The sequence below is a fragment of the Euwallacea similis genome, chromosome 18 (assembly GCF_039881205.1).
Source record: "Euwallacea similis isolate ESF13 chromosome 18, ESF131.1, whole genome shotgun sequence".
Classification (NCBI taxonomy): domain Eukaryota; kingdom Metazoa; phylum Arthropoda; class Insecta; order Coleoptera; family Curculionidae; genus Euwallacea; species Euwallacea similis.
Window position 1 is genome coordinate 3068992 of NC_089626.1, and position 13437 is coordinate 3082428.

General features: G+C 40.2%; 1 protein-coding gene across 13 annotated transcripts in view; it reads left to right on the top strand.

Moving 5' to 3' along the window:
• Positions 1-57: 57 nt before the first annotated feature.
• Positions 58-13437, top strand: part of sky (GTPase-activating protein skywalker) — a 201400-nt gene continuing 188020 nt past the window's right edge. For 2 of the 13 annotated variants that reach the window (XM_066398754.1, XM_066398753.1), the window contains exons 1-9: positions 59-589; positions 2145-2480; positions 2537-2826; positions 8924-9048; positions 10285-10431; positions 10617-10775; positions 10829-11023; positions 11175-11228; positions 11734-11763. In XM_066398754.1, coding sequence (XP_066254851.1) covers positions 2215-2480; positions 2537-2826; positions 8924-9048; positions 10285-10431; positions 10617-10775; positions 10829-11023; positions 11175-11228; positions 11734-11763 — 1266 coding nt within the window. In that variant the 5' untranslated portion in view covers positions 59-589; positions 2145-2214. Of the gene's footprint in view, positions 590-2144; positions 2481-2536; positions 2827-8923; positions 9049-10284; positions 10432-10616; positions 10776-10828; positions 11024-11174; positions 11229-11733; positions 11764-13437 lie in introns of all 13 variants that reach the window. The other 11 variants (XM_066398757.1, XM_066398756.1, XM_066398755.1 and 8 more) reach the window with 11 other exon arrangements.

Here is a 13437-nt window from a genome sequence, read left to right on the forward strand (position 1 = left end):
ACAAGCACCATCAGCTGATTTGAAAATAATTTCATATTGACAGCAGCTTGAAAATTTTATAGAATGTGAATCGTTTTGCAATGTGCAAGTGCTGTTCGTTCAAAAAGGTCGAACTAACTCTACAAAATCCCTCGTCACGTGCATGTTTAGCCTGTCAACAATAACATAGACGGTGTCCTCAGAATTTCAAGAGACAAATCTGCTAGTCTACATCAGGCCGCGTGAGGCGAAGGAACTCAAATGGGAGTGGCTTTAATCGCGCATCAAAGATCGGGATCCATGGATACGTGAATGCCCGTCCGTACTTGTCTCGTTTCTAGTACACCGTGTAGAGTGGCAGCGAAGCCTCGGGGCCTCCTAAAGGGTTATCGGAAGTGTGACGTATCGCATTCGAACGTCCAGGAACGAGGAAATTGACCCAAATCGAGTTGTTTACCTTCGGGACCCCGCGATTAAACCGTGCGGAAAAGTGGAGGTGCTTTGTGGAAAAAACGTAAATAAGGGCGATATCGATTCGACGGGGGCCCGATCTCATGACTTTTCAACGCCAGGAACTCAATTGCAGCCACGATTAAGCCAGTCAAGAAGCGTAAGTTTTCAGGCCTAAAAACTGATTCTTATCTTGGATAAGTACTTGCCCCATACAAGATATTGTAAAAATTAAGTGTGTACTTACCCAAGTGGGTGCAAGGAACTTTCAATAATAAACATTTTTACCTGAATTGCTTGAAAATGAAGGCATTTACCAGTACTTGCACCCGAGTGCCTTCAAGCCGAAAGCTAGCCTAAACATTGACATAATCCTTCGTAATTATTCCCTGTCACAATACCCTGCGATTTTATAAAGAAATAATTACTGGTCAGGTTTTTATGTACTCCAAGGAATAACAGGAAGAGCAGATCTGTTTCTCCAGTATCCAAATCTCCTAAAAAAGCTTCTTGCTTAGATATGTTTGACATAGATTTGCATACAGTTGGAACAATCAACAAGAATTACTGTGTTATTATTCCCCTCATAATCATAATCCTAAAAAGTGTCCAGATCATGATCTAAATATTCCAGCCACAGTCGAGAAACCTAAGAGGAAAAGTGATGGTCCATATTTTTATCAGCAGTGATAATCTGTTTAAATGGTAGCCTTATCTACCTAATTCAATATCCTACTATGTATTATACTATACAATATGACAATTATTTTTCTATAAATTATATTAAGGTTGGCTTATTAGGATCAGCTTCTTAGTAAGTCTATTTGGGGTTATATTACACAAGTATACACAATCTATATGAAAAAAGTTTTGTTTTGGAGGTATAGGTGCTTTGTAAAAAACAAATATTGTTATCTGAGGAGTAAAAGTCTAATATGACCAATAGCCCTAAAATTTACCTTTTGTGGGGTTCTATGAAAATCTAGTACCTGAGGGGACTTTGACAGATCTTTATATGATTTCAATTGGATTTTTGTCAAATTCCTAACCTCATTCATTTGTCAAATTCCTAATCTAACTTATTAGGTACTGTCAATCAAAAAAAACAATTGAATATTTTCTAGATGGTAACAGGTAGGTAGTAGAATTTTTGTCTAATTTTGAATCACTAGCAAGATGCTTTTTGATTTGGAATAACATCCGGGGTTCATTGGTTTTGCAAACATCACTTTTGTGAACTGGGTATTTTCATCTAATGGTATTGCATTATCCTTATAATTTTTGCGTTTATGAGGATGTACCATAAGTTTTTGAAATGGGAAAAGTTATCCAAAAACCGCTCAAATAATCTGTTATCAATTGATGGTTCCTCATGAGTGTAAAACATACATACATAATGGAATTTCATTTGTGGTAAATTAATAGTTATCATGTCATTCTTATAGTAATCAGGTTCCCACACTATAGATTTCTCAAGGTACTTGTACTTGAAATAAGATGGAAACAAAATTGTGTTTATCTCCCTAACTTTATTTAGTCGATATACCAGGAATGCCCACTTTCTAATATGAGAAAACTTTAGTTAGGACAAACAAAGTTTTGATATGGAACTAAATCAAACTTAAGTACTGGTTCTTTGCACTCTAGAATGATTGAGCTACCTACCACATCTTAGTTCTAATAATATTTTTTTATCAATTTCTTATTATTTTCAGGTGATCTCATGATGTTTCAAGACTTAACATAGGGCAATTGGCGTCCTCGCAGGCTGCGCCCGCCGCCCCCATGCTCATCGCCGAAGGGACGGCCTGTCCCGCCTCCACTACCACCTCTTCAGGCCCGCCTGGTTCTCCAAATGGCGCAGCCGCAACCCCACTCCCTTTCACGTCATTGGTCGATGTCGCGGGCGTGGTCAGCGTCCCGCCCAGCCCCACGGCACGCCCCCTGCGCACCGTGTCAGACGTGCGCAGCTTACTGCAAGGCGGAAAGGTGCAGGAGGTGAAACAACTGTTAAGGGCGAATGCGTGGCCTGCCAATCATTCGATCAGAAAGTAGGTTTTGTTCGCTATATCTAATGGTTTGTTGATAATTGAGGGTGTAATTGCAGGGAGTTGTGGCCTTTGTTGTGTACGCAACATGCCAAAGCTGGAGGTGTGTCAGGCGATGGTTTTTATTGGGACATGGTGGTGCAGGTGTTCGGGTCTACGGATTTGCCCGATCGGCCGGTGGGTTTGCCGACGTTCGTGGAACCCTCGAGGTGCCAGGCCTATCATTTGACGCGGTCGGGACGTGCGTGCGCAGACCGCGTAGTGAGCGTGCTTGGTTACGCATGTCCGGATATTGTGTACAGCCCGGCGATTTATCCCATCTGTGCTCTACTGCTACATTATGTGACTGGTAAGTATCGATTTTGAGAAATCAGAACTGAATTGAAAACCGATTCATTGAGCGGATCTAGGTTCGAAAAAGCCCATGTTTATAATATAAAGATTAAAAAATGCAGATGGGCCGGCTATTTTTGGCGAGCGCAAAAAGCTATTTTTAACGCTGGAAAGTGTTAGCCCAACTCGTAAGCGGACCACTTCATGGATGGCTTTTACGAGGAAAATCACTCGACTTTGAAGAATTATGCGCAATCTGCAGCGATACGCCCAATTGAAATTCAAAAGCTTTTTGCCGCTTAACTTTAAATATTATTTTGAGAGTAACTTCTTTAACAAGTGGCCGCTTTGGAATGGAATGTGCACCAGACCGCAGAAGTTTACGGTCCCGATGATTCAGGGCTCGACTAAGTGCGTCCCAGTTACTTTGCCAAGAAGACAATTTAATTTCCATGGAAACGTATACGGGTTGTCCTAGTAATCGGTGTTAGATCGAGAGGAGATAAGATTCGTCTTATTTTAAACGTTTTGTCGTGGCAAGTATGACAACATGCCCGCCTAAAGCTGTCTGCGTCAGTCTCGTGTATTGCGGAATGTCATAAGAGAACAGAGACACTGAAAACGTCTCACCGAATTTGCCATTAAAAAAGGTGGACAATGTCAACACGTGGGAGAATTGACAGTGACGTGGACACTGATGTTGACAAATTGATTCCCACTAAGGCTTATAGGAGCTGCTCTAAATTCTAGGAGAAATGGATTTAGCAAACAATTACCGGCATTCTACTACTTTGAATGTAGTAAAAATGTCAGTTGGCATGATAATAGCATTTATAGGTAGCGCGTTTATAGCTCTCAATTAATAATTAAATGGAACCTTTATTGCCACTAGATTAAATGTGCCAAAGTTAAAACTGATCTTATCTATGAGTTCAGTTATACTTGCAACTAACACTAAATTAAAATTGAATTGAATTATGTTAGGCGATTGTTAGCTTTTGGGTCAAGTTCGGCACAGTTTGTGGAAATTCGTTGACCTCTTGGATCCATCAGGACATATGTGTCATTTGTGTCATTAAAATCTTCTTTTTGTTATGTTTTGGTATTTATTTTATTTATTCAGGGAATGTCAAAAGTTCGTCACGTCAAAACTGTCACTTAAATTAACCCGACTTGAATTTTCAGTGCGTATATCTACTGGGTTTCTTAATTCGGTTTTTAATTGAAGCGGAAGTTAAAATTAAGTAGAAATTATTAAAATGGGAGGTAGGAACTGGGCATTATTGTTTTAAGTAGATTTCTCTTCTTCGCCACATGAAAGGTATCTAGAATTACTTTAAATACAGATTAGTGCTGAAATTGTCCCGGTCGCCAAACAGGAATTACAACAATTTCGTAGCAGAACATAAACAAATTTTATTTAAGAAGAAAATCGAGGGGTCAAAATATTCGTGTTTGCCAAAATAAAGCTATTCTTAGATCATCTACCTAAAGTGTGTTCTAACGGTGGCTCGCTGTAAGATCAGCTGACGACTGTGTTAATTTTAGACGATTTAAAGTGTATTATCTCGAAAACCTTTATTATTTGAGAGAGTCCGACTGACATTATGTTCTGGTCATGCATTTTTTTCGGCCGATGATGACTAAGTTTAAGTATACGCCTTGTCGTCGATTTTTATTTGGAACGTGGACAAATAATCTGGATAGCGCTGCCGATCTTGTTTGTTTACACTTTTTGCGGTTATTTGTAGATCGTTAAGTTCTATTGGAAAAATAAATTTCCTTCGATGTTTTAAGGCCGCGGTCCTGGAGGAGGACGCTCCAACATCACGCACCCCGGTTTTGCCTAAAAATAGTGATCCCGGGCCGTTTGGGCGGACTCTGTGGCCGACGGCGGGTGTCAGCGGCCCAATTTATGAACTGTTTCATATTTGTTTGGATAAAGTCAATTAAAACTGACATTCAGCCGTTGAAAAATCTCCGCTACCTAAATATTTATCCGCGTATTCTTTGGAGTGTTTTACACGAAAATTTACAATGTAAACGGAGATTTTTTTTTAAAGGAGCCGGGAGTGTTTATCTCACTTCCCCGGCTGCGGCTCACCTCCAATTGAAACAAATTCTCCTCGATAAAAGGCAGTGCAGAACTTAATTGGCCCGTCATTAAATTTATCTAGTTATTTTTAATTCGAGGTGTCGTTTCCGAGATGAAATTGAAACCGAATTTTATGACCCAGTCATCACCAGTGGGCCGATGCAATTAAGGTGGACAAAACTGCCTGAAAAAGGCGACACTTGATCAATCACATTAATTGGTCAGGTCGTTAAACCACTTATAATCCTTGCGGATCACCTGAGTTAAGTCGGCATTTTCCTCCCGGAATTTCAGTTTCTATTGCGGACCAAACTAGTGTGATTCTTGGCAATATTTTTCATACACGTAGGAATATTCAGTTTTCGACGATGACGTAGATTTTGCCTGAACTCAATCCTATTGGTTGCACAAACTTGTGAAATTGCGTTACTTTGGCGTTTTTGACGTTTGGCTTGTCCCTAAAGTCATTGCGCACTTTTCCATTGAGTGAGTTTGACCGGATCAAATAGTTGCTAATTTCATTGGAATCTGCCAATTTGTTATGTCAGTCGGCAGCTAACAGTTCAAGGTTGTTTTGAAAAGTAAAACTGATTTCCTTATTTGAACTTGTTGTTGAAACCACCGATTCAAAAATGGAAAACAATAATGAACATTTTCTACGTATTATGTTGCACTACTTCCGCAAAGAAAAAACGCAACACAGTGCCATAAACACTTATGTGATGTGTGTGGTGATCACGTGTTAAAACTTCGGCAGTGTAAAAACTGCTTGGAAACCGTTTGAAACAAATTGGATGTGTGAGCAAACTCAATCTGTGGATGTCACATAGGCTCAAGGCACTCTCTAAACGAGAAGAAAGTGACCCGTTTTTGAGAGGTATAACAGGTAATGAAAAGTAGATTGCTTACAACAATGTGGTACATAAAAGATCTCGGACCAAGCGTAATGAGTCGGGCCAAAAACACAGAAAAGCGGATATTCACTAAAGAAAAGATATCCATCTAGTGTGATTATCAAGGTGTGGTGTATTTTAAACTTCTTCCAGGAGCCAATCAATTAGTTTAAGAAAAAGAACCCACGATTGGTAACTCGTACCCGTCAAAAATAACTACGACTTGAATGGGATGTTTTGCCACGTCCACCCTATTGCCCAGATCTAGCACCGTCGGATCATTGTTTACTTCGATTGCTGCAAAATGCCCTTAATGGAAAAAACCTTCGCGTAGATGAAGGTGTAAAAACGTGGTTTTTTAAACTAAAAAACGTCAGTTTTTTGCCGAAAAAGAATTTAATTTTTACGAGTGCGGCATCAAGAGATTGCCCCAAAGATGGAGAAATACTATTGAACAAAAAGGGCAAGAAAAAATGTCTTTCATTTATGTTGTAAAGTACGCAGTGACTTTGTGGACAACTCAGTAGGTCTAAAAATACTGATCGGATTCCGAGTTCAACACATTGCTTCGAGGAAAATTTATAATTATTTCCAATTTGTCACCTGGCAAATTCGCGGTAATCAGAGAGGCAAATTTGTCCTAATGCCAGACATTCTTTCCAAGGAAACGATCCAAAGAGTGTCCACGCAATTCTATCGAGCACTTAAGAGAGATAAATTTCTACAGAGAAATTTTTTGGAATCGCATTTTTTTCCACGCATTTTTGTGTGCTATTTGGATGTTTCTTTGGTCGGTAAAGCGATATTCATACTTTGTTAAGGGGCGCGTTAAACAAACAACTAGTCGATATTGTTTGTAAATATTCTGCTCGCACAGCAGTCATTAACAACGTACACTGGTCTTTGACATTGATAATAATTTTCAATAAACAATTCTGATTGAGTCGGTTTTTTCCGGGATTTATTGTTTTCAAAAACATGGGATTTCTTTGCAGCGATAGAGAATTTGCTAGTTCACACACTGAGCAATAAGCCGTTGCAGTCGGGGTTGGCAGGAACCCGAGGGGGGCATTCCAACCCTTTTAGGTTCTTCGCATTTTTGCTGAACTTGGCGATCCAAGGACGCTAGAAAAATTGGAATTCCCCATTATAATTTACTACGGCTTTTATTTGTTTCTACATAGGGTGTAACATATCATCATAGAATGTAGAGCCATTTCAGGGAACGCTAGTACTCTGCAAAATGATAAAGAAAAATGTTAATAGACCAAACGCACCATTTTCGATATAGAGGGTCGCAAACTTACATTTATTTATTTTACAAATGTGCTTTATGCGTGATGGTGCTCCAGCCCATTTCAGGGTGAGGGAGGTGAGGGGGTTCCTGAATCAACGTTTTAACAATCGTTGAAACAACAATTAAAAAAGAAGAGGAGTTGTGAGATAGAATAGTAGATTCATACAACATCATCCGCCATATCCCTGGAACATTTGAGAGAGTCCATTGGTCTATGAGGCAAAGATTGGTGTCCTGAATCTTCGTAGGAGGAAAACAGTTTTTTTGCGTTTAGATTGATTTTTATCTTAAAAAATTTATTTAAATATTACGAATTGCTTCAGATAGTTGACAACTGAACTGGATGATTATTTTTTCCTTACTTCCTTTACATTCTTAATTTGCATCGATAGATATCTTTGTAAATTCTACGAAAATGGTGAAAGATACGGAAATACCGCAAGAGACCAAAAAGCTAACGAATTGAAGAAAGAATCAAAATTTGGTATCAGAATTCATACAGGGTGTTACAAAAAAAGAACCAAAGCATAAAATGTACATGACCCAAAAAAACATAACACTCTTGTATCTGTATAGGGCGACCGACGATTTTGACATTTTATTGTAGAGCGTCTTAAAGGAAATAGATGTACGAAATTTCCAAAATTTAACTCGAGGTATACATAAGAAAAACGTAAAATATGAGGAAAAGTGTGAAACCTTGCCACCCTGTATATTGAAAATGGTGCATTTTCGATAGTGGGTTTATTAGCATTTTTTAAAAATTATTTTGCATAATACTGTCTCCCCCTGAAATATCACCATGATAATATGTATGTCATACCCCATATAGAGAAGGTAGCAAGGACTCTCGTTCTACCTATAGGCTTAAATTCAAGTCATTTTTAAAGTCGACTTGGTTCCTCCAAATTGGTTCAAATATTTCCTTGAAGAATTTGAGAACTTCTAACGCATTTGTCATATATTTCTTAAGAGAGACTTAAGATAGGAAACGATAAATAATTTCAAAACCCGATGCAGGCTATTTTGTAAAATAACCAACTCAAGCCTCCTCCCCAGACCAATCTCGAAGCTGAGCAAAACGAACCAGGAACATCCAGCCATAAACATCATCACCACGTCTTGACTTTTTACGTTGCTCTTCCGAAACTCTTACGGCTCAATTTTGTGATCATAAATTCCCTCGTCAATGCCCACCCAACTTTGCATGAGGCGCACCCAAAATAGATGCTCCTCAAAATATTCCAACCCACAGCCCTGATTTAGCAGGCTCAATAAAAGCAGCAAACTCAAGGTTCAACTCGGTCCCGACTTAAACCAACCTCGTTATCCCCGATTTCTCCATTCTTCCACATATTCTGCTCGTGCGTGACGTCAACGAGTCTGGCTATAATAAAAGAGGAGAAGAAGGAGAAACTAGATCTGGATTATAAGCCCAAAATTCTGCTTTCGTTAGACAATACTGTGATGCATTTTCAATGAGCTTCTAAGCAAAAAAATCCCTTCAATGACCGCCCTTAAGGCTCCTTAACAGCTACCGGCCCGTAGACTTGCTCAAAAAAATGCTTCTTTCGACCAGTTGCTCTGGACCCTCCAAATTTTCAATTTTTCAAAAATCTAGTAGTCGCGTTTTACATTTTTTACATGATTTTCGAATTAATTCCTTCTAGCGACCATCACATTTATGGAAAATTTCGTTAAGGGCCCCGTCCGATCTATGGAAAACTCAACCCCCTATGTTAAGTGGCTCGCTACCGTCCATCGTTAACTCATTATCGTTCTAACGTTAACGACGTTAATTTCACGCTCACGTTCGTTTCTGTTTCAGAAGAAGAAGCTTACCACTGCATGGCGAGCTTGGTTTCCTGCAAAGAAAAGACTTTCATAACTCAAACGAAGCTCCTCTACGAGGTCACCTGGAAGACTGTGATGCAAGTGTGCAGGAAGCACGTGGTAAGTCTCAATCCGGTTTTTAATGGAGAGTGGCCGAGGCCATTTGTCTTCATTTCAAAGGCGACGTTAAATATTTCCAGAAAGGATAGAGGAAGTCGTGGGATGGCGTATGGCACTGTGTAGTTGTCAAGGTCTAAATTGCCTTACAGATAATTCGGTTTATTTTATAGAGGTTGCTTGTGCACTGTGCTATTAAGGTCCAGACCTTAATGGTCGCTGTGATGGTAGTAAGGGAGATCGCACTGAGCAAATTGCTTTTTCATTCGGCTCTAAATTTATGGAAAAACTGTTGCATGTTTCCATTGCATGATGTAATGTTTATATTGAATTAGCCAACGTGTGTCATCTCTAAAATATATTAATTACTAGCACGCGACTGCTTTTGTGTAGAGCAATGTAACATGGGCAATTTTCATGCAGGAAATTGGAGATCATTCGAGCGACCGAAGTAAAATGTCACAGAATCGTGAATAGTACAGTAATAGAGCAATAACTGCAATCTCAATCACATCATTTAATGTGATCGAATAATTGCAATTATTCTACCTGTGGCTTGCAGCCAAAGCTGAATATCTGTTTCAAGGCAGGGGACTGACTCTTTTTAGCCTGGTAATTATTAATTACAATTCTGCTCCACTTTTGCACAGAGTTATTTAATACGCTTGTGGGCCCCATTATTGGATAATGAGCCTATGTGTATAGGGAGGCGTCGCCTTACACGTTAAAAGCTGTTATTGTCATGGCTGCGACAAAGTCCAGTGCGTAACTGTTGGTTTTCTTCTAAATTAGGCCAGCAAAATGTGCGAGTGTGATAGGTGCATACAGGGCGTAACGAATGTTCGCGGATGGGACATTATTTTTCGTTTACCCTCAAATGATAAATGGATGCCCCCTCCCCCGGGAAGGGGGAATTTCTGTAATCCTTTGATTCCATGTTTTCTTGGGACATCTCATATCGTCAAAGAGGAAAACAATTAGAGTTGGGCATTTTCTTCGTGTACACGGTTCCCAGTTTAGGGCCCTTTGCACCGGGCAATTTTCAGTGCACTTAACGTTGAGGTGCCCTTCAGACGTGCCTCTAAAAATATGAATAAAAATATATAAAACTCCGTACATGGTGGTACCAGTTAACCATACAGTCAAGAATATGTCATTGCGGTTCGCGTACATATCATGAATCACCGTGTATACATGTTTGGTCTAGTTCTGGACTTAATCGTTGAAGATTTGTTCCAGAAAGGCGCAGCCGTGCACCTGCAACGCCACTGTAGCGCGGGTCGGGCGGAACGCGTCTACATGGACTGGATCTGGTGGATTTTCCAGGGTCTGCCCTTCCAGCATCTGGTGCGAGTGATGGACTGCTACTTCCTCGAAGGAGTCAAGGTAAACACACACGGCTTTTCCTCTCGGCACAAGAAACGTAAACAGTCCAGTTTATTTTTACGCGGGGCCCCTGTTTATACGCGCTAAACTTTATTTTAAGTAGGATTCCGCTTTCTATTAATTTATTGAATAAATGGCCGGATGCCACGCAGCGGCGGGTAAATTTCTCATTTGTTTCCTCCCAGGTCCTCTATCGCACCGCCATGGCCATCCTGCTGCTGTTCCACAAGAACTCGTCATCCAGCTCGTCCGAGTGGGCGGCCGAGATTCAGAAGAACGGCGTGGATTTCGCTCTGAACAAGTTCTGCCGGGAAATGCCCGTCACACCACAAAAAGTATTAAAGGTATTTTCGGTTACCAACCCTCAGGGCTGTGAGAGGAAGAGTTTTCCCCCTAGGTTGCCTTCGGGATACGAGGGCTCAGCTCGTCGTACATTTCGCGGGTATTTATCAAGACTGAGATGCTGCTGAAGAGTCGGCAGGTGGTGCACGGCTCCAAACAGCTCGTGCGATCCAGATCGAGCGAGAATCTGCCCAACAGTCAAAGCCAGAACAACATTCAGATGGTGTCGCACACCCTGACCATCAGAGAGGTGAGCAGTACTTTTTAAACTCGCGTTTAATACGTGCAGAATGATTGATGGTTGGTTTTTCTGTCGAGTGTGTGGTTTTTCTGACCTGAAGTAGTGCTGAAGGTTTTCTTGTCTTCAAGCTGTCTTTCTAAGTACCACTTGCTTCTTTCAGCAGGATAAACTAAAGAAAGCCATTCGCACTTTTCACTGTATTTCGAATTTATTTGTAAGTCCCGATTTCTTTAGTTTGAGAGTGCGTTTTAATTTAAAATTCGTTTTTGTTTCGCTAATTTCTCAGTAATCAGAGTTGATCCCCTGTCCCAGACGAATTTTTAATTTTTTTATCATTTTTGCGGGTATTTTTTGCGCACTGTGGCCCACTTTTCTTGGCTTTTCTTTAACAACGAGTGCAATGGTGAATGGTTTTCGAATGTCTTTTGTACATACACTCTGTTAACATTACCGTCACAGTCGGCCCACGGTTTTGGTGTATACCTGTAATAGTGTTGTTGGTTGTTTCCGTAACAATTTAACACTTTTCTTACAATTAGTACTTTGTGACGGCTCCGTGTAAAAATTAACAAGTTTACGACGTTTTGTTTGCATTAAAAATCTTGTTTTAGACCCATCTTCAATGACATTAAGTAATACAGAGTGGAGAGGTCAAATGAAACGTATTAAACATCCCGTTATTTGCGATATTTTTTGAAACGTCTATATTGGTTTTTCAGAAAATGTCCGAAGAAGTGTACAATGACATGGTATTGTATTAGTTTTACTTCTTACTTGAGATGCATCTGCGTTTGTCTCGTTTCTATGTCTCATTCTAACCCCTCTCTTACTCAAACGACACGCCACTGATCTTAGTTGAGGACTCTTCAGGTTTGCCAGTTAAACTTCCTTTTTTTGAGCAGCAACAACCTGACAATCCCCTTTAAGTGGAAGCGAGGAAACTAAGGTCAAGGCAGCCATCATCACTTTTTCATCGACGCCTGTAATATTTAACCTGTTTGCATGTACCCGAAAGGTCCAGACTAACAGCGTCGAATGTCCATCTCATTGTCATTTCTGTTCTTGCGTGTGTCCGATTTTCGCTTTATTTAAGAATTAACGTCAATTAATCCGGGAGGGATTTGCAGCATCAATCAAACGGGCCAGCCGAACGAACTAATTAGATCAGAAATACGTGTATGTAGGCTTTGAGATTGTTTATTTAAAGCCGGCGATCGAAAGTTGGGCATTGTTATTAGCGGCGATTAGCGGACCGACATGCGAAACTGGCTGACAATAATGATGAATGACCGCTAAATTAAACCCAATCGAGAGGAAAACATGCCAGGTGTTGTTGATTATCGATTGCTTTGGTCCATAGTTATTTCGTCGGGAAACAGAGGTCAATAAGGACAAGAGAGTGAGCGTTGTGTTTGGTCAAGAGGGAAATACCTCGTAGCGCTTTTCGTTCGCTGAGCGAGCGGAAAAAAATCCGGTTCCATCCAAGCTGTACAAGCCAAGAACCTAGACGGTTATTTCAATGGATTCAATTGAATGACCACTTAATGGACGTGTCTCTCTTATAAAATACAAAATAATTCGACGCATTATCCACGGGATTAATGCGACGCTAAGGGCAAGGTTGGCCGGACTAATTGCTGTGCTTTAAAAACAGTTTGACAACATTATCCTTGGCATCACGTTTGACAGCCAAAATCTCGAAATAAAAGACGCGCACAGCGTTGCCGCCTCGCATCACGACTGTCACCTCGAAATTGATGTTTTGTTTTTTGTTTTCTCCCCTGTCACTTTCGATGCGCCATTGTGCGCCTTTATAGTCGTTTTCTGTGTATTTTTTGTCCCGTTTTCAAGGTACTTTGGGTGGGGTTCGTTGACCCGTCTAAATTAATTACTTTGATAACATCGTTCTTGTTATCGCGTTTCGCAGTCAGTGTTTCGGAAAATGCAGTCATTCAGTATTGCCACGTGTAATTTCAACCACAATTGTAACTTTGAAAACGTCACATTGTTTGTTCAGTTTGTTTTACTTAATAAATATGATACGTCACCGTGTTTTTGTTTTCTTAATCGTGCGTATTTATTAGCTAAATTTTTTATTTTTTAGATAATGTTGTGGGACATTTGGCAGTGTGCTTCTGTTCGCAAACTCCAGGTTGTGGCGTTAATCGTAGTCCCCGATTTTCATTTCTACTGCAAAATTTTGCGACAAATTGATGGTATCTAATTGCCATGTAAAACGCAACATTCCTCCTCCGTTTAGTCGCCTCGCTAGCGATCTCTTATGGTCTTCGAAATTCCCATGCTGGGAATTTGCTTTTTAACCTCAGGAAGAATTATGCAGACACATCGTTACTTTCAACCTGCTCCAACTCAACATCTTCACTTTATTTACCGAAGTTGAGCCAAATTTTAAATTATTTTTA